The sequence below is a fragment of the Crotalus tigris genome, unplaced genomic scaffold (genome assembly GCF_016545835.1).
Source record: "Crotalus tigris isolate CLP2741 ecotype Arizona unplaced genomic scaffold, ASM1654583v1 scf7180000018268.1906537, whole genome shotgun sequence".
Lineage (NCBI taxonomy): Eukaryota > Metazoa > Chordata > Lepidosauria > Squamata > Viperidae > Crotalus > Crotalus tigris.
This window is the reverse complement of record NW_024096914.1, coordinates 586,459-607,408: the sequence shown is the minus strand read 5'-3', so window position 1 is coordinate 607,408 and position 20,950 is coordinate 586,459. Positions and strand designations below refer to the sequence as shown.

Genomic DNA, 20,950 nt, shown 5'->3' with positions numbered 1-20,950 from the left:
CTCACTCAGGCTTGTGCAGTGCTGCCACCGGTTCAGCTCATTCCCCTCCCCGGCTACCACTTTTCTAGGATGGTCGCGTACCACCTGCCAGGTGCCAATGTACCACAGGTGGTACCCGTACCACTGGTTGAAAAGCCCTGAGTTAGGGTATGTAATTATTCTACTCCTTCTCTTGTTAGTAAAGTCCCATGATAATATTCAATTTCAAGTGAAGAAGGTGGTCATCTATTTTTAATCTTGTCATTTGAATCTCTGATGGTTTACCATTGTTGTAAATAAACAATTTCTGTCCTTTTGATTAAAATTATAAAGAACCACAAATAAGACCTTGGAGAAGAAATATGGCAGTCAGCAAAACATGAGCCCAGGAAAGGAAGAGGATGTAGACAGAAATTTAAATTGACTCTGCCTTAACTGTTGTTGATATAAGACAGAGGTAGGGAAAATGTTGCTATACCTTCAAGCATGGTGTTTCCCCTTTGAGGTGTGTCAGACTCCATAGGAAATACTGGAATTTTATTTATATAGGTTTTTCTAACAGACTTTTGAAAGCATGACAGTGTTTTCCTTCCGTTCTTCTTGTTCCAGAGAGAATCAAGATAAGGCCATTGTCTTTCTAATATTTTTTCCTGACCTTAATTTATGTGTTGGAAGCATTTTTATGTTGAGCTTTCAAGTGGCTTATATATAATGAATAAAATAGTTCTTTTTTGTCATTTTTTCAATGCTTATTCATGTTTTTCCCATTCTAAATTATAGATTGAAATTCAGGTTTTTGTAACTTTAAATATTGTCACTTTTCGTAATTTTTAGGCCTAAACACAGATTGCTGCTTTTGAATTTATTTATTTATATAGCCGCCCATCTTTCATATATGACTCTGAATGACTTTTAACAATTAAAAATGACAAGAACAATAAAAGTATAAATAGAGGCAACAAACATACTATATTAAAACCACTATTAAAAACCCAATTTAGCTTAAACATATTCACAGTTAGCAGCTGAATACAAGCAACACATCCCATTCAGTAAAACCACTGGAAAAGCTCACCATTACCTCTATCCCCGAAAGCACAGTGATTCAGTCACATCTTCAGGCCAGAAGGATAGGAGGCCATCTAAGTTCCAAGGAATGATGTTCTAAAAGACAGGTGTCATGGCAGAAAAGGCTGCCAGATTCTGTCAACTAAGGAATGTCATCTGACAGGACCTGTAAAATGCTTCTCCTGCCAGATCTGATGGGACAGATAGATGTAACTGGGAAGAGGTGGTACCTCAAATATCTTCGTCTCAGATAGGAGTTTTGTAGAGGTATTTTAATTATGTCTTAAATTTTTATTTACTAGTTTTTTAAAGCTAGAATTAAGCTTTTATAGTTGCTAATAAATCAGTTATGGATACATTTCTTGTACTAGTTTGAGACCACAATAAAATGAGTGATTATAGATGGTGAGAAGTTCTAATTAGTTCCAGCTTCCTTTCACATTTGCATATATGCTGCACACAAAATTTTGCATGTGTTAAGAGTTTTTTATTATATCTTCTGCATAGAAATGCATGGTGTTTTGAACTCATCCTCCCATTAGGATGCAATGTGTGTCTTGTTGCAAAATTTAACTGTTTTTTTCCTGGCACCTGGCCATACTTTTTGCACACAGATAAGTACTATTTTTAAAACAAATATTTAAAGAATTTGCCAACTGCAAATTACATTTGCTGGACAGATTGTTTTGTTATGTTTTTAAAAAATTGACTATTTGGAAAGAAGTATCAAAGCTGGATTTGGGTTAATTTAAATCCAGGGCAACTGTGGCAGTGGAGTCAGAATTTTTTTTTTATTTTATAATTATAATAATTATCAATATGAACATCTAAGCTATAAGAGGTAATATGCACTTCATATTACTTTACTGTTCTTACAATAAATATTTTCTAAAATGAACATTATATACATATTAAGGTATTTTGTTGCTTAAAGAGCTGAATTGACAATTGCTTACAGGTATATTCAGTGCTTTTTTTATTAAAAAAAAAAGAAGGTGCTGGAACTCACACATGTCATAAACCCGCCTTGCCTGCCCTACAAAAAAGGTGCTGGAACTCTGTTCTGGGCGTTCTATGACAAAAAAAGCCCTTAATATATTCATATTAAGTAAAGTTATATCAATTCTAGATAATCAAAAGGACCCTCATTGTGAGATGAAAGGCCACTATCTTCCTCTGCATGATTACAAGTCCTTGTTCTAAACTAATCAGTGTGGAGCACTACCTTAATCATTTTGAGAGAAGACTGAATTCTTCTAATCTAAAAAGAAGATTGAATTTTTCAACTGATAAATTATTACCCAATTTGTAATAGACTACATGATAAATATAGACTACATTTATCTGATGAAATGAACTGTGATCCATGAAAGTTTGTATAGCAAGAAACCATCCTTAAAGTTCCACAAATTGTGTTTAAATTGTGGATATATGGATTATGCTATCAATCCTGATTCAGTGTTCTCTAATTCTGTTAGAAAATATGTATTAAATAAATGCATTCTGACGAAACAGAGAAATACCAATACAGAAAAATTCCAAGTCTAACTTCCTTCTGTAAATGATAACAGATATAATACATAAAGACAGAACAGCAAGAACAAACTCTTTGTCAATAAAAATAAAGTAATATATTGTTGAAAGAAAACTCTTCATCAGGGTCCAGTTCAAGCTGGGAATAAACAAAATGGAGACTGCTTTAGAAAAAAGGTTCTTGTTTATTGCAGAACCACAACAGCATGTGGCTCTGGGGCAGCTGACCACATGGAGCTGGGAGTGGTGGGTTTTTATATCTTCTTGGAGTTGTTCCTGTTCCTGTGGCATGAACTTTGACCTTGACTTTTGAGCTTGTCCTTTTGATATTCCGATGATGGTGGATTAATCCTATTATATCCTAAAGGTCATCTTGCTTCTCTGGGGCTTTGGCTGATGGCTATATCCTGGTTGGATTTTTGGGTGAGGGGTTGCTGGTTCTAATTCTATCACTCTGCTATTGTTAGCTATCAGTTTTGCTGCAAGGGATTTCAAACGATCCTGTCTTGAATGGCTTTCTGCTTATGTATTTGCTCAAAAATAGGCCTCAGTCTTTCTGAATGGGATTATCAAATCTGCATTTCTACAGACCTGGCCTGCTGAGTTTCTGGCTGGGGGAGAGGGAGAGGTTTCTGCCTTCAAAGATTTTCTCCATTATTCCTTTGGGGAAGTATAATCTGCCTTTTTAATATCCTCCAAAATATTTATTTCTCTGGGTGGGGAGAGTGCTGTCTTCCTACAATATTTATTCTAGCATTTGTACTCTTTACATGCACAATTAACAGGTGATTCATACTTTGTGTGAAGCCATGATTTATTTACCTGTGATTTATTGAATAAATTTGTAGATCAGCGGTTCTCAACCTGTGGGTTCCAACCCTTTTGGGGGTCAAACGACGCTTTCACAGGGGTCGCCTAATACCATCGGAAAACACATATTTCCGATGGTCTTAGGAACCGAGACACCGCTATCCATCTCCAGGCGAGGGGAGCAGGAGGCAGAGGAAAGCCCAAGCAGGGAAGGATCTGGCCCTGTGAGGGCAGAGCCACGTTCGAGTGCTGCTCTGGTGTGCTTCGGGGTAGAGGTTGTCTGCTGTGTTGCCGCGGGAGCCTCAGCTGGCTAAAGCGCCTTTCAAAGCGCCATTTCAGGGAGGAGGGAGAGGAAGAAGAAGAAGAAGGCATCCGCCCGGCAGGCTGCTACCTCTGCCTCCTTGCAATGGAGGTGCTTTGAGGCAGATGGCAGGTTATAAAACTGATGCTCGGCTCAAAGGGGGGATGGGCGGGCCTACGAAGCCACTGCTCCTCCGTGGGTGGATGGATAGCTGGACGGCTAGGAAAGTTCCCCGACTCTTCTGCTGTGGAGGAAGAAAACCAAGCTTCGAGATCTCGCGAGCAGGCACGCAGACATGACTGAGCTTGCAAGAAGCGCGGCAAGCTTTACATTGAGGCGGGCAGTTCATAAAAGGAAGGAGCAGTCTTCTCATGCTCCGGAGCGGGGGAGGGATGGTGGTATGTCCGTTCGCTTCCCAGAAAAAACTGCTCCGGACATTTCCATTGCTAAAATATAATGCCCTTGCTTTCCTATGATGTCGAAGGTGTCCTACATTAGGAAAAAACAAAACACAATCCCCATGCAAAAACAGTCCACTCGTGATAATGCAAAACCTAATGAAGAGCGTAGCTGTTTTTATTATTCTTATCACAACTGTGAGAAGTAAGTTGGTGGCAGTTGCTGCACAGGAGTTAACTGAGCTCCCAGATAACCCATCCTCACACAATTGGAAGTTTCCATTAGATCCCCTAAATTCCCAGTGATAGATCACACTAATGATAAATGTGGGAGCTTTGTTCCTACATGTGGTGGGCATAAAAGTATAGTAGCTTTTTCCTCTCTTCCCACGGCAGCTGATTCCCCCCCCCTCTCCTTCTCTGAGATCCCTGCAGCCCTCCTTAAGACAGCACATACTTTTTGATTTCTGCTGCTTGATCCCTCCTCCTCCCTCCCCCCCTTGATGGCTTCCTACTTGTGGGATGCAGGGGAAGGGAGCGCCATTTCATTACAGGTGGGAGAAGGAAAACTGGTTGAGGCAGTGAAAAGGGAAGAGATCAAAGGGGGGGGGCTTTGGAGATAAAAGCTGCTTTGGGTGGATGTTTTGGTCTGCAGCATGTGTTTCCCTTTCCCCTCCTGCCTGCCTTTTCTCTGTTTCCTAGTGTGCCACCGGGAAGGGGGGGCAAAATGAATTGCTCCTAGTGTGGAATCAAGACACTCCAAGGAGCCTTTTCTTGTAATTGCTGCAGTAATGCCCCCCGTTCTTCCTGCCCTGGCTGCTGCACCAAAAGCAGTTGATTATTGCTCAGTGGAACCAGCAGTGGGGTGGGAGAAAGGAATGGATTTCCCTTCTGCTGCCTCTGCCTCAGTGAACAAGACCTCCTTCCAAAAATCTCTAAGATTCTGGCAGGCACAGCTCCAGAATTGAGCTATGCTGGCTCAGAAATTCTGGGAGTTGAAGTCCACAAGTCATAAAAGAACCAAGGTTTCCCTTCTGCCTTCTTCAGAGAGAGAAACTCTGAAGGTCATTAGGATCAATTGTCCTGGAAGGAGAGGGGTCCTCTTCCACACCCTCAGTGAATTTCAGCTGGAGGTATTAAAATGGGCAGTGGCCCAGGCTGAAGAGGCAAATTGTGTGGGCCACATCACACACATGGACAACAAATGTCTACAAGTATAGCTCCCTTGAGTATCACCTCAACTAATCCTTATTTTCTCCCACCCCATAAGCACTCCCCCCCCCATACACAATCATTAATTTTTCACAGGTCATGCTTAACCTAATCAGGCAACTTCAAGGGCTCATTTAAAGAAGAGAAAAGGTCAGGTCTCCCTTCAGAACCATAGGTGGAGCACCCATGCTTCAAGACAAAATTTTATTTATTTGTAATTAGAAATAAACATTTCACAATATATAATTACATATTGTTTTTGTGATTAATCACTATGCTTTAATTATGTTCAATTTGTAACAATGAAAATACATCCTGCATATCAGATATTTACATTACGATTCATAACAGTAGCAAAATTACAGTTATGAAGTAGCAACGGAAATAATTTTATGGTTGGGAGTCACCACAACGTGAGGAACTATATTAAAGGGTTGCGGCATTAGGAAGGTTGAGAACCACTATTATAGACTATGAAATGTTCATATAACACATTAATAAAAAACAAGCAAACCACCTTGTGGCTAAAACAATAAATGCAGCAAAATTATTTAACATTTGGAAAGATATACAAGCATCATGCTAAGATAACTAGCGGTAGTTGTCCTGGGAAACATTAATATATTTCTGTAAATACTTGATAACGTACAAAAGCAGACAAATATCCATTTTTAATTAGTTTACTTTTTTAAAACTTCCAAATGGTTAGCATTTTAAGAATGAAATATACTTTATAAAATCTGGCTAATGGGTGAGGGGACAAGTAATAAGCCCAATATTTTGAATATTGAGATATAGTAATGCTTACTGGACATGAATTCAATGAAGTATGATAATTTTCAGGAGAACTGGCATATATACAATATATGAAATAATTTCTGGATATATAAAAATTATATATTGTAGTTAAGAGAGATCAAACATCATTACTATTACTATTTTCTATTCCAACATTTGTTAAGTACCTTTTTTCTGTTTTGGGATTTTCCCACACTAAAATGTGATGTTTAACCTCTTGGCCACCCAGCATGCAAACAAAATTATATCACTTTTATCTACTTGGGAGCACACTGTGAGAGCCTAAGGCCAAGCAAAGAGAAACTTTTCAAACTACTTTCTTTTCCTTATATAGAATGATACTCATTTCAAACAAACTTATTTTATATAAAGGAATGTGAAAATTGCTCTGAAATCCTTTCAAAACATCCTCAGATAAAAGTTGTAATAACTTGGTTTGATGGTTGATAATTCCATATGAAATTTTGGGAAAAATATTCTTTAATTTACTATCATTTTAATGAAAAATTCAATTGAATCGTACCAGTTAAATTATAATCCTGTGTCCATATCACTTTGGATTAATGGCAGCTGGTACCTATTTTTATTATCTCATAGAATTAACTTTCTGAATGTTCTGTTTTCCCAGTGGAAGTAATATATATTAAATTAGAATGTAACGCTTAGACTACTGATAATGGATATTATTGTTGAGTTACATCTCTTACCCACTTATGGCATCAGTTTCCATACAGTAGATCTTTTATCTAGTGTTTAGTTCTTCCACCGTGGGAAAAATCAGGGGTTTTTTTCACCCTTTAGATTGAATCTTTTGAATCAATGACCTTAAGGAAACATGAAACCAACTCTTGGCAATGAACCATTTGTTTCTTCTTTTTTAATCTAGGAAAAAAGATGATGTCATTCTTACCAGAGTTTAAATTCATCTGAGAATTTAATTTAGAGTTAAGGAATTCTCAGCACTGTTATAATTATTCATAGGATATGAATATGTTTTATATTGTATATTGTTTTAGTCACATTATTATATACATTGGTACGTTAATTTTTTTTTCTGAAAAGAAATAGTAACTTCTTTATCCAATAGATGAATCACATGCATATTAATACATTACCACTTTAGAAGAAACATTTGTCTATAAAAGTGAAAAAGAGATGTCTCTCCCATTCTTTCGGTGTCTTTGTCACCCACAGATTTTTTTTAAAAAAAGGATTAAAATAATGTTCCTAAATTTAAAAATATGTTTATAGACATAAGTATATCAAATTGAGGAAGGGGGGGAATACTATGAATTGATCAGATTTTACAATTATAAAATTATGTTCTATTTCCCTAACTAGTAAGCATAACTACTGCTGATTAGATTGGAAAAGGATATATTATATTGTACTCTTGTTACTTAATATTTTAAGCATTGTAACATTCATTCATGGCTTTTTTTAACAAACATTTTGACAAATTATATAGTTATTCTGCACATATCCCATATATTTTTGCAATTGTTATATTATACAAATGAAGTAAGGAAATAGCCAAATTACTAAATTCTGGGTTTCATTTTTTTCATTATTCTGCATGAGCATCCCTATCTGTTTAATATAACAGGGAAGAAGTAGAATTATACATACACTGAAAAAAACTAAACCAAGTAAATGCATTTGTTTACCTTGATAGGATGTTTACAAACACATGTGAATGCTGATGGAAAGGAAGTGCTTACTATGTGGGTGATGTGTGGCCTTTATATATAATAAAGAAAATACATATCCCAAGTGAAGTAACCAAGAAGCTGGGAAGAATTAACAAGTGTGCCTTTGTCCCATAACAAAAGAAAAATGATCACCGTGTACTTTCCAAGAAAGAAAAAGTCATATGGGTAGAAACAAGAGGATCGTATGTGCTTGTGTACATGTGCGTGCATGTGTATGTGTATTCTCCCAGTAATAAATAACCAAGCAAGGTTACATCATAAGCATGCATATATTTGTTCTTTGAGAAGATTCCTCATATTTTGCATACTGCACAAGTATTGGAAAGATATAAGAACTGTTTTTGACCAGCTACAAACTATTGGTGGTCATGCCAACTAATCAGATCAACCAGAATTGAGTTGAGAATATTTCTTCAAGGTTTTCTACTTCTGCTACTCTCTACATGATCTGCTTGCTTCACATTTTCCCCTTTATTAACAAAGCTTTCTCCATGGTAGAGATGTGGTGGAAGCAAGGATAATTTGCAAGGTCAGAAAGAAATGGAGAAGTGTAGTGAATGAAGTGGATTTAATCTAATCTTAATCGTGCCCCTAATTCCTTCTGGAAGTTGTGAGTGCTCCATCACTGGAGGTTTTCAAGAAGAGACTGGACAGCTATTTGTCCAAAATAGAATAGGATTTCCTGCTTGAGCAGAGGGGTGGACTATTATACTATGATCTCCATTCTGCATAATGTTGTTTATTCTGAAAAGAATTAACATGAAGGGTATGCATGTATGTACCAATATCCAAACTATAATTTTGCAATTGCTCTGATAGGTATATCTTCTTTGATACTAATCTTGAAGACTACAAACTCCTGAATAAGAAATATATAGGCAAATATTCATATTATTTATGAAGCAATATAATTTAAAAAATGTTACTGGCTATTGTGGTATTGTTGTAACACACGATATAAATGTACAAAGATAATGAAAGATCCTTAGAAAGAATTAGTATGTTATTGGTTCCAGTGCGCCATTCCTCAATGGAACATTTTCCCAAAATACTAAAAATAAGTTTCTTGCTTCCCTTGCTGAAAGGAAAGGAAAAAAAGAAACAAAAAGACAGCAGCAAAAGCAGATAAAGAGAAAAACCTCAGAATAGAGCTAGAACTTCAGAATTTTTATTCTTTTAAGCAAATATATAATTCAATCTTTTGCTTTTTAATCTTTAAACTTATAAATATGGGGATATAATATCAGAAATGAAAAATTGCTTGCAAATACCCCAAGCTTAATTGTTGACAGCTAACTCTGTTGGCTTCACATCTAAACAAGCTGAATGTGTTCTATAATAGAATTTTTTTAAAAAATTGAAAACTGATGCATACTCATTTAGCTATATTGTATGAAGTGTATGGTATGAGTTCTCTGTACCACATATTAATGACCCTTACTTATGCTTTTATGTAATGTTTGGTTTGTTTTCTAGTTGTCTCTTGGTGCATTTCTATAGCCCCTTTCAGCATTTTTATAATTGTGGACAGCTAACATAACATAATTATTCTCACTGAAATAAATATATAATTTGTTCCATTGGTGGTTTATTTTTTTAAATATAAGTTTGACTGACTCCTTTATGATGCTAGTTGGCTTACAAATTAAAAACAGTTTAGAACAAAATGAAACAGCAAAGAGCAATGAATGTCCAGAAAAATGAAACAGTCCTACTTCTTTAGCATAAACCTTTCCTATAAGGGGCTCCTGACTTACCCAGGCCCAAGGCCTGGGGCAAGGGCCAGGTTTTAAGAGCTTTTTAAAAAAAGGTTGGGAAGGACTGGTGGATCTTTTGGTAAACGCTGCTCCAGAGAATAGGTGCTGCCACAGAGACATCCTGCTTACTTGGTCTTATCCAACTTTATGCCAGGGACAAAATAAATTGATACATGCTTTTACATGAAAACAGAATGCTATGTTTAAAATTTTTCATTAATATATTAATAGTAAGTAGGCATATTTTTTCACTGTATTTGAATTCAAACCATGCACAATAATGTTACATTTATAGAAGATTAAAAAACCTATTTTGCATGAAAATGGTATTGATAATTCCTAGTACGATAACTATATAAATCTTTTCTTTTTTCTGAAAGACACTGAAAATAATTTATTGATTATGAAAGTATCATTATACTACAGCCAGCATTGTGTAAATATGTTTCTCTGGAATGGTGCCCTTAAATGACTAATTGCATGAAGAACATGTAATATTCCATGTATTATACTACTTCAGCTTGGATTAAGACACAGCTAAAAATTAAGAAAAAAATGTTCCAAATTAAAGTTACAGCCCGAACCAAATGTTCTCTTCAAATGTTCTCAATGGCCTGTGGTCTAGAGGAACAGAATATCTTCAGTAGTTTGCTTTAGAAGACAGTAAGAACTAGAAACAAGTCTTTCCTTCTTTTTCATCACAGGCTCTCAAACATATTAATGTAACCTGCTCTTATGTAAAACCCCTTCCTCAAAAAATTCAGAGGAGAGGATTGTTAAACAGTGCTTTAAACATTTCCTTAGCAAAAAATACAGTTGAATAGACCTCTTATCGGAATGCCAAATAAATACCACAAAGCTGAATTAAACACAGAAGCATTCAAACATATGAACTGGCCTATTTCATGAAGTTACTTGGGAAATCGAATATTGGCCATGTTTGGAATCTCAATACTCAAGATGATTTTAAGAGATGCCAAACTAAATGACACTGTTAACCATTGCATATTGCCGTGGAACCTGTATAATCTGACCTTGTGCAAAATACTGTATAAGTAAAACAAGTAACTGTAAACTGCTACTGTGTTGGATTTGGAAGTATGTGCAACCAAATGCATATTCAGCAGAATAATAATATCACCCCTGTTTTACATTTACAGAAATTATCAGCTAATCTGTTCAAAACAAGACATTTCATTAGTGCTGATGATCTAATAATAGCACCATAGGAAAGGGAATCTTTCTGAATGAGAAAGATATTAGGCAGGAGAAAACATTAGAAAAACTGATCAACTATTGTTACAAGTCAAGTTAGACCAAATGTGAATTTGATTCATGTCGGCTTCCTTCATTTATATAATAAAGATGAGCCAGAAACTAAACATTAAGGTTGAAAAACAATAAATATCCAATACACTACAGAGTAACCCTGGAACACCAATTTTCATTTAAAACAGAGAGAAATTGACAAAGAAAACCAGTGCCCAGAATGCCATTTGTAAAAGCCACAAATTCCTATTGGTAGCGTTCAACCAACATTCACCTGTTCTATCTTAGTTCTCTGAGAGCACATATACTTGATGTGGGGAAAAATAGGGGGGGAAATCCTTTACTGAATGATAGGTACCTTTTAAAACAAGTAGATTGTATATTATTGTAGGGAATCCCTCACCAAATATCTAGAGAATTGTAATTCATCAAAGTGAGAGAAAACAATTGATGTTTCTTTTAGGAACAAAACATTAAATATGAGATCTTCTAGAGATCTCATGGTAGGCACAAATAAGAAACTCTGGAGACCGTGATAGAGGAATTGATATCAAAGAGCAAAGGAAGAATGGGTAATTTAAAAGATTCTAAATCATCTTTGTACTAATGCAGTTAAACAAGGAAAATATCCTTGGCCAGAAATCAGTGACTGTGAGCTTTCCCTTGTTAGGGGCAGATTGTTATATGCTTTCACTATACAAGCTCCTTATGACCAACTCAGAACACTGCAGTGTGCACTATGGCAAAAATAAATGCATGGTGAATAGCATTTAGACTTATATACCGCTTCACAGGGCTTTACAGCCCTCTGTAGCAGTTTAGAGAATCAGCATATCGCCCTTAACAGTCTGGGTCCTCATTTTACCATCTTCGGAAGGATAGAAGGCTGACTCAACCTTGAGCCAGTGAGAATCAAACCACTGACAGTCGGAAGAATTAGCCTGCAATAACCAATGTGCCACCATGGCTTGTTGAGAAGAAAATGAATTTACTGTGAGTTCTTGGTGCTCTGTTAGCTTGGCTGTTTGCTTTCATTCTCCAACTACATAACATCATCGAGTCTACTGGATGTACACTAAATGATGTTGACTAGTTGGTTCAATTAAACGACTAAAAGCAGAAAACCAAGCTCACTAGGACTCCACAATTCAAGCAATTATATTCTATAGGAGATGATATCATCTCACATAAGGGTGTTTTGCTTGCTGCATCCACCTTTAACTATCTGAGCATCCTCTTCAGGGCCAGCAACACCAGGCAGCTGCAAGCTGTACTGCATTGCCAACAATATGTCCGCCTGAGACTAAGAGAAACAAGTAATAGCAGGTATACAGTTTTCCAGTGTGGAATTTCAGTTTTTTCCTTCCACTTAACTTTTTTGACAAGTTTTGGAAAAACTTCATTTTTCCTTCCTTTATGCTGGAGAATTTGCCTTTGGTCACTTTTCTGTGTTTCTCTTATTTTATTTTTATTGCAATTGTCTTTCAACCGCGCCATTTGGAGAACACTGTTTTGGGGAGAACTGTTGCAATAACAGTAAGGTTTTTCATATATGTATGTCTTTGAAAACTAAGGGCAGCATATAATTCATAAATCTATTTGATAGTCCTTTTAAGAATTTTGTTGTTGTTAATTGCGAAGTCGTGTCCGACCCATCGCGACCCCATGGACAACGTTCCTCCAGGTCTTCCTGTTCTCTACCATCTTCTGGAGTCCATTTAAGTTCACACCTACTGCTTCAGTGACTCCATCCAGCCATCTCATTCTCTGTCATCCCCTTCTTCTATTGCTCTCAATCTTTCCCAGCATTAGGCCCTTCTCCAGTGAGTCCTTCCTTCTCATTAGGTGGCTAAAGTATTTGAGTTTCAACTTCAGGATCTGGCCTTCTAAAGAGCAGTCGGGGTTGATCTCTTCTAGGACTGACCGGTTTGAACACCTTGCAGTCCAAGGGACTCGCAGGAGTCTTCTCCAGCACCATAGTTCAAAGGCCTCAATTCTTTGGCGCTCAGCCTTTCTTATGGTCCAACTTTTAAGAATACATATTTGTAATTTCATTGTGCCTTTTAGAATAAATAGTTATTAAAATCCTAAGTCGAATGGAAAATATATTTATCTTATGATATAATACAGGGGTCCCCAAGCCCCGGTCTGTGGACCAGTACCGGGCCGTGGCATGTCAACAATCGGACCACACAAACAAGCAAAGCCCCATCCGTGGGATGCAGGCAGCACATAAAACCACACAGTCTGCGGTCCATGGAAAAACCTTTCTCCACAGAAACGGTCCCTGGTGCCCAAAAGGTTGGGGACCTCTGATATAATAAATTCACTGATTTCTAAAATCTGCAATATAATAACAAATTTAATAGGTGTAAATTCTGTAGTTAATGAGCTGCTGAGAAATGCACTGATTGTGCCCAATTGTACATGACACTTGTCCTTTTGTTTAAAACAGGTGTCAAACTGCTGGCCCGCGGGCCGGATGCGTCACGATGAAACCACGCCCACCCCATTGCCAGCAATGGGGAAAAAGCTCTGATGCGTTGCACGACGTCACGTGACGTCACGAGTTTGACATGTCTGGTTTAAAACAATCCCCAAGTTTGTTCTCTGCGTCATCCATGAGAAAATTGCTTTCAATAATTTCTTTCCCCTGGATGTCTAATGCATTATATGATATCAGGCTCTAGCTAATTTCCAGAAAGGAGACAAGAATCAATATGCTTACTGAAAACGAGAGAAGAGAATTGAATCCCTAAGCCTTCACAGGTAGTTAGTGCTAGCATATCACTGAGCATCTGTTGATAGCCATGTGATGAACACATGGAGTAACAATTGTAAACAGGGTTGCACTGCAGTTTCCTCTTGTGGAAAAATTTGCTTTGGTAACTAAACCTTTTATCTGTAACAGGGAGATGAGATCAATAAGCTGAGGAAAGAGAACTGGAAAGCAACTAAGAGATGGCAATATTTCTTTTAATCAGACCTTTGCAAATAGCTTTGAAATTTCTAAGTCAAGGGACTATGTGTTGCAGCTATAGCCCAGATATTCGTTACTGTCCCTGTGTTTTTCTTTGTTCTCACAAACAGTCTTTCAACCATATTTGGAAGCTATGACATTCACCCATTTCCATGTGATTCAGATAAGTGAAAACTACAAGTCCAGCAAAAATAACGAGAGAGATTCCAATCACCTGTAGGATTGCCAGTCCTTTTTACAGGTAGTCCTTGCTTAATGACCATTTAGTGATCATTCAAAGTTATAGCAGCAATGAATGAAAGGATTTAGGATTGATCCCCAAGTTATGGCTATTGCGGTGCCCCATGGTCACATGATCAAAATTCAGCCTACCCGTATTTACAATTGCATGGTCACTTCATCTGCCCCCACTCACCAATCTGCCTCCCATTTTTCGCCCCCTGCACTCCAGGGCCCCCACCATCCTAGGTGACTTTTGCTGTCTTCTTGCTCTGGCTGCTAATCAAGTATGTCCAGCCTGGCCCATTATGATGCAGCTGATGGCTACATGAATCCCTCTTCCCCAGATCAAACATAGTAATTTTCTGATGAGACCTGGAGAAGATGTCCTTACATGGCCAGAAGCTGCCTTGTGAACAGCCAGGCTGGGCATGCCTTGTCAGCAACAGAAGCAAGACAGTAGTTAGCTGGGGTGGTGGAGTGCAGGGCAGCAGAGGCCTTGGAGTGCAGGCTGAAGAGGGTGATTGTATCTAGGAGTGAGCTGTGACAGCTATGGCTTCCTAGTTCCTTCCTAGTGTGGCTTTGTGTCATACATTGCTAGGCCAGGCTGGGGCTTCCCAGGGCAGCTACAACTTCACACTATGCCATACTGCTGGACTGGGTTGCAGTTTTGCAGAGCAGCTATGGCTTGACATAACACTGCTGAATCTGGCTAGGACTTCCCAAGGTAGCTGTAACTGGTGGGCTGCTGGACCAGGCTGTAATGGCTGAAGGGGTGGCTGTGACTTCATGCTGAGCTGTGGCTCAGGGGCTTCTTGCAACCTTTATATTCCATGGGTGGGTGGAGGAAGAAGAGGTTTAACATCTAAACTAAAATGTTATTCAAGTACAATCATAGATTCATGATAGTTTGTTTGCTATAAATGACTGCCCAGTTTTTTAAAACTACTGAGGGTTATCTTGATAAAACATCACTGCAAGACACAAGTTTTAACTTCATTTGATGGGGATATGTTTTCATGAAAGTTTTTGAGGTTTGCAGCTAATTACGAAGAGATTTTAATCAGATAATCTCCAAAAGTAGAAATAGAAACTGGACCCTTAACTGACACTTACCCATTACCTCACCGGTGCTTTTGTCCTCTCTGGGATCTCATTACATGCTGTATCAGGTGTGATTTTCATTGTGTTTAATAAAAATGTTTGAATCTGCATAACTTAGGCATGGTTTGTTTCAAAGCAAAATGCATTCATAACAGCCTTGTGCGATGTAAGTTCTTTCTTTTACAAGCAGCTTTGCTTAGTAGTTATTTTATAGTCAAAAAGACCATTTTCGTTTCCCTCAAGTTTCCTACTTGATTGCACGGAAAAATATAACCCATAATAGCAGTGGTGAGATTCAGCCAGTTCGCACCACTGGTAGCTAATTTTTTGTTGCCCAGGCCCAGAATGGACTTCTGGAAGCGGCATCCACATAGAGAATCGGTTGTTCACATATTTGAATGCCACCACTGCATAATAGTATCCCAGTAGCTAATATATCCTTGTTTTTACAATAGAACAGTACAGCTGTGATAGGGCTAAGGAATTTAAAATATGAAAAGAGAAAAAACAAAGGAAACAATTTAGTGCTTGAAACATACAGATGAAACTCGAAAAATTAGAATATCGTGCAAAAGTTCATTTATTTCAGTAATACAACTTAAAAGGTGAACCTAATATATGAGATAGACTCATTACATGCAAAGCAAGGTAGTTCAAGCTGTGATGTGTCATGATTATGGCTTACAGCTCATGAAAACCCCAAATCCACAATCTCAGAAAATTAGAATATTGTGAAAAGGTTCGATATTCTAGGCTCAAAGTGTCCCACTCTAATCAGCTAACACCTGCAAAGGGTTCCTGAGCCTTTAAATGGTCTCTCAGTGTGGTTCAGTAGGAATCACAATCATGGGAAAGACGGCTGACCTGACAGTTGTGCAGAAAACCATCATTGACACCCTTCATAAGGAGGGAAAGCCTCAAAAGGTAATTGCAAAAGACGTTGGATGTTCCCAAAGCGCTGTATCAAAGCACCATAATAGAAAGTTATGTGGAAGGGGAAAGTGTGGAAGAAAAAGGTGCACAAGCAGCAGGGATGACCGCAGCCTGGAGAGGATTGTCAGGAAAAGGCCATTCAGAAGTGTTGGGGACTGTCACAAGGAGTGGACTGAGGCTGGAGTCAGTGCATCAAGAGCCACCACACACAGATGGATCCTGGACATGGGCTTCAAATGTCGTATTCCTCTTGTCAAGCTGCTCCTAAACAACAAAGTCAGAAGTGTCTTACCTGGGCTAAAGAAAAACAGAACTGGTCTGTTGCTCAGTGGTCCAAAGTCCTCTTTTCTGATGAGAGCAACTTTTGCATCTAATTTGGGAACCAAGGACCCAGAGTCTGGAGGAAGAACGGAGAGGCACACACAGCCAAAAGCACCAAAACCTGGTTCAATGACTGTGGGATTACTGTGCTTGATTGGCCAGCAAACTCGCCTGACCTGAACCCCATAGAGAATCTATGGGGCATTGCCAAGAGAAAGATGAGAGACATGAGACCGAACAATGCAGAAGAGCTGAAGGCCGCTATTGAAGCATCCTGGTCTTCCATAACACCTCAGCAGTGCCACAGGCTGATAGCTTCCATGCCACGCCGCATTGAGGCAGTAATTGCTGCAAAAGGGGCCCAAACCAAGTACTGAGTACATATGCATGCTTATACATTTCAGAGGTCCGATGTTGTTCTATGTACAATTCTTGTTTTATTGATTGCATGTAATATTCTAATTTTTTGAGATTGTGGATTTGGGGTTTTCATGAGCTTGTAAGCCATAATCATCTCACTTATGACACATCACGGCTTGAACAATCTTGCTTTGCATGTAATGAGTCTATCTCATATATTAGGTTCACCTTTTAAATTGCATTACTGAAATAAATGAACTTTTGCATGATATTCTAATTTTTCGAGTTTCACCTGTAGTTTTAGAAACAATAATTGAATTAACACTAATCACTTTTTAATTTTTTGCTGAAGGTCACAGAAAACAGACCAGATCATGAAGATTTAGAACTTTATGCAACTTCCCGGGAACGGCGGTTTCTAACTTTTGCCAGTTTAAAATTTGAAGGGCAGCTATTTATGACACCATGTGATTTCATCCAATCTGTTTCAAGTGATGAACCAAAACGTAAGTAGGAAATTTTTAAAATCTCATTTTTAAAAGACTACATTATTCTTTCTATAGTGAACCCTCATAATTAAAGCTTCCTTATTTGGTGGAGGCACAGCTCAGATCTTCTATATTTTTGCAGCTATTATTTAATAGGTAGATGCTGTGATTGGTTGAATTCATGGTAATTCATGTAATTTTGCTCAGGGAGCTTAAATGCATAATATAAGATTCTTATCTTGAAAGCCATGGTGCTTGCAATATTTAAAATGTACATTAGAAATTTTTAATACCCTACGTTGAAAATTAAGATTTTGCTAAGTAAAATGAGATATCTCAAAGACGGTGCAAAAAGCTGATTTCTGAGATGTTATATAAAAAGGAAAGGAAGATAATACTTTCAAAACTATCACACCTTTTCAGAAATTGCAATGCCTTTTAACAGAAAAAACACATATAACTCTGAAGTGTTGTGGATTCAGTTAGCAGCACAAGCTTGGGGATTGATATAGCTGATTGCAGACAGGTATTACATTTGTGCTCACATATAATTTAAATCTATTTAGAAATAAATAGTGTTCCATTGCTCTAATAAAAAGACTTGTGGCAAGTTAAAGATTCAGAATGTTTATTAATATAAACTCTGCACAGATCAACTTGGTCATTTTTCTACATAGAAAAAGAAAGAAAATAATCTTAAGAATAAATAGGTTTAAAGCCTACTATATCTTGATCTGGGAACCAAAATATCCGAAAAATGGCCTTTTGTCTATATTTTCTTTTATCTCTGTTGAAATTAGGGCAGCAAGAATAGCAGCAAGATGAACAGGAAGTGGATAGCAACAGTCTAAATCCATGGCTGCAATGATTATTTGAAATTACAGGTAGCGCTTATTTAGCAACCACCTTGTTTAGCAACCATTCAGTCACAGTGGTAATGAAAAAGTAACTTTGTGACCAATCCTCACATTTAGGACCTTCATAGAACTATCATTAAATTCATTTGGACCCAACCCTATCTGTAGATGTAAATTCTATGAAATATTTATTTATTTATTTATTTGTAAAATTTATTGGCCATCCATCTTACCTCAGGGTAACTCTGAATGTGAGTTTAACTCTAAGGATGCACTGAAAACTAAAATCTTTTAGTTCTAGATCAGAGGTCCCCAACCTTTTTGGCACCAGGGAACGGTTTCATGGGAGACAATTTTTCCAGGGACCCGGGGGGGGGAGGAGGGAAGATTTCAGGATGATTCAAGTGCATTACATTTATTGTAAATTTTCTAAATAAATAAATAATGCACTTTATTTATATTATTGTATTAGATTAGACCACTTCCAAGAAAGTGGGAAGGAAAAGAGACAGTCCTAAACTCAGCCTTCCAGCAAAACAAACCAAAGATCCAGCATGCTGAGGAAGTGCTGAAAAAAGCATTCAAAAAGAGAGAAACAGAGAGAGAGAGAAAGAGACCAAACCAACTCAGCACTGCGCAAACTCAGCAGCTTTGGAAAAGGTGCAAATGAGAGAGGGATTCCCTTGGAGACATAGTGCTTAAGGAGAAATGTAGGTTCTCGCCCCCCCCCATCTCCATTGCAAGCCAGGTAGGAGTGCGCTTGGCTTGCAAACTTGGAGAGCTGCACGAAGAAAGGAGGAACACACAAACACACATACACACACAAATACATCAAATTAAACCTGAAAAAGCAGGCAGCATGTTGGCAAAACACGAGGCACCTGGAACAGCAAAATAAAAGCAAAAAACTCCAGTTGAAGTGCAACGGAGCCCAGCGGTCTTAGAAAAGGTGCGGAAGAAAGAGAGAGAGAGAGAGAGAGAGAGAGAATGTCCCTTGGAGATGCAGTGCTTAAAGTGAAAGGTAGCTTCTCCCTGCCCCTATTTGCACACTGAGAAAGACAACCTCATACACACATACCTTGGGGAGGGGATCCCCCTCCAATGAAGCTTTGGGAGAGCCTCCGGTTGCAAGCTGGGCTGGCAAGTGTCTTGCAAACTTGGAGAGTTGCATGAAGGGAGCACAAGCCCAGCTAGGGTGCCAGGAGGGGGCAGAGGAGGAAAGTGAGAAAGAAGAGAAGGAGGAAGAAGTAGGAGGAAGAGGGACCAGCAGAAGCAGGAGGGAGAGGAGGAAGGACATGGAGCTCAGATGTTGCAAATCAGTTGCAAGGGCAGTTGTCAGAAGACCTTGCACTGAGAAAGATAGCTTCTGCCCTGCCATTCTCCTGCCCCTGCCCAGACCCCTGCAAACCTGCTGCATTCCTGGAGGTGGAAGATGTGCTTTCAGTGCACCTCCAGCTACGCAGCCTGGTTCCTAAGTGGCTGCAGCCCAATACCAGTCCGCAGACCGGGGGTTGGGGACCCCTGTTCTATATTACATAGCTAGCATTTTTAAAATTCAAATATTTAATTTTAAGTATAACTTTAAGACACTATAAACTAAAGGAAAAATGACTTGTTCACATTATAATAATTTTCTATAAGTCTTACATGTGTATTTCATTCCAATATTCTACAAGCACTCCAACAAAATTACCTGTTCATTCAATATCATTTTTCTTTCTTTTTTCTCTTTTGCTTTCCCTTGCTCATCCATTTCAATTAATTCAGTTTATGTCAGTTACTAATCCCATTTTGTTGCAGAAACTCTATTTTTGATATGGTTACTTTTTTAATGAGTTTATATTTTTTATAAAGTGTTATTACTTATTCAGATTTATTTTGAAAGTATTAGATTAAACATTATTATTGGTAATAGTGAGTCTATCAGGCAAATACAGATTGTCAGGGAATATCATGGCTGTAACCTAGACTTCAAATATAACAGTAGCAAACCAATTCCTCATTACTGCTAAGAAATGCATGGACATGTCCATAAAGTTTTACTATTTTTAGTGGAAAAGCTTTACAATTTTTTTCTTCCCCAATTTTTCTATTTGTGAGTTGCATTTAATATTAATTAGTCATACATGATATTCCCATATGAATAAGATCATAATGATGAACAGTGCATTTTCACATTTAAAAAGTGTTACTAAAAACATTGAGACTAGAAAGGTTATTTCTTGACATGACAAGAGATAGGATGAATACTAATCATGCCAGCCATATATAGTAGCATGTCATTAAATACAATTGGTTTTGTATTTGTTTTAGAGACAAAACAGTGGAAGACACTCTCAAAACAGGTACGTTACAATTCTCTTCCAAATTAGGTTTTATATACTGACTCAAGCAATAGTAGCATTTGTCAAACTCTTTGTTGTTGTTATTGTTAATTGCGAAGTCGTGTCCGACCCATCGCGACCCCATGGACAACGTTCCTCCAGGTCTTCCTGTCCTCTACCATCTTCTGGAGTCCATTTAAGTTCACACCTACTGCTTCAGTGACTCCATCCAGCCACCTCATTCTCTGTCATCCCCTTCTTCTATTGCCCTCAATCTTTCCCAGCATTAGGCCCTTCTCCAGTGAGTCCTTCCTTCTCATTAGATGGCCAAAGGTATTTGAGTTTCAACTTCAGGATCTGGCCTTCTAAAGAGCAGTCGGGGTTGATCTCTTCTAGGACTGACCGGTTTGAACGCCTTGCAGTCCAAGGGACTCGCAGGAGTCTTCTCCAGCACCATAGTTCAAAGGCCTCAATTCTTTGGTGCTCAGCCTTTCTTATGTACTGTCCAGGGGGTTTTCATGGCAAAG

General features: G+C 38.1%; 1 protein-coding gene across 2 annotated transcripts in view; it reads left to right on the top strand.

Annotated features, from left to right (window-relative positions):
• MICU3 (mitochondrial calcium uptake family member 3) overlaps nucleotides 1-20,950 on the top strand; it is a 60,378-nt gene that overhangs the window by 5,778 nt on the left and 33,650 nt on the right. For both annotated transcript variants that reach the window (XM_039349412.1, XM_039349411.1), the window contains exons 2-3: nucleotides 17,107-17,260; nucleotides 20,413-20,444. In XM_039349412.1, coding sequence (XP_039205346.1) covers nucleotides 17,107-17,260; nucleotides 20,413-20,444 — 186 coding nt within the window. The remainder of the gene's footprint in view (nucleotides 1-17,106; nucleotides 17,261-20,412; nucleotides 20,445-20,950) is intronic.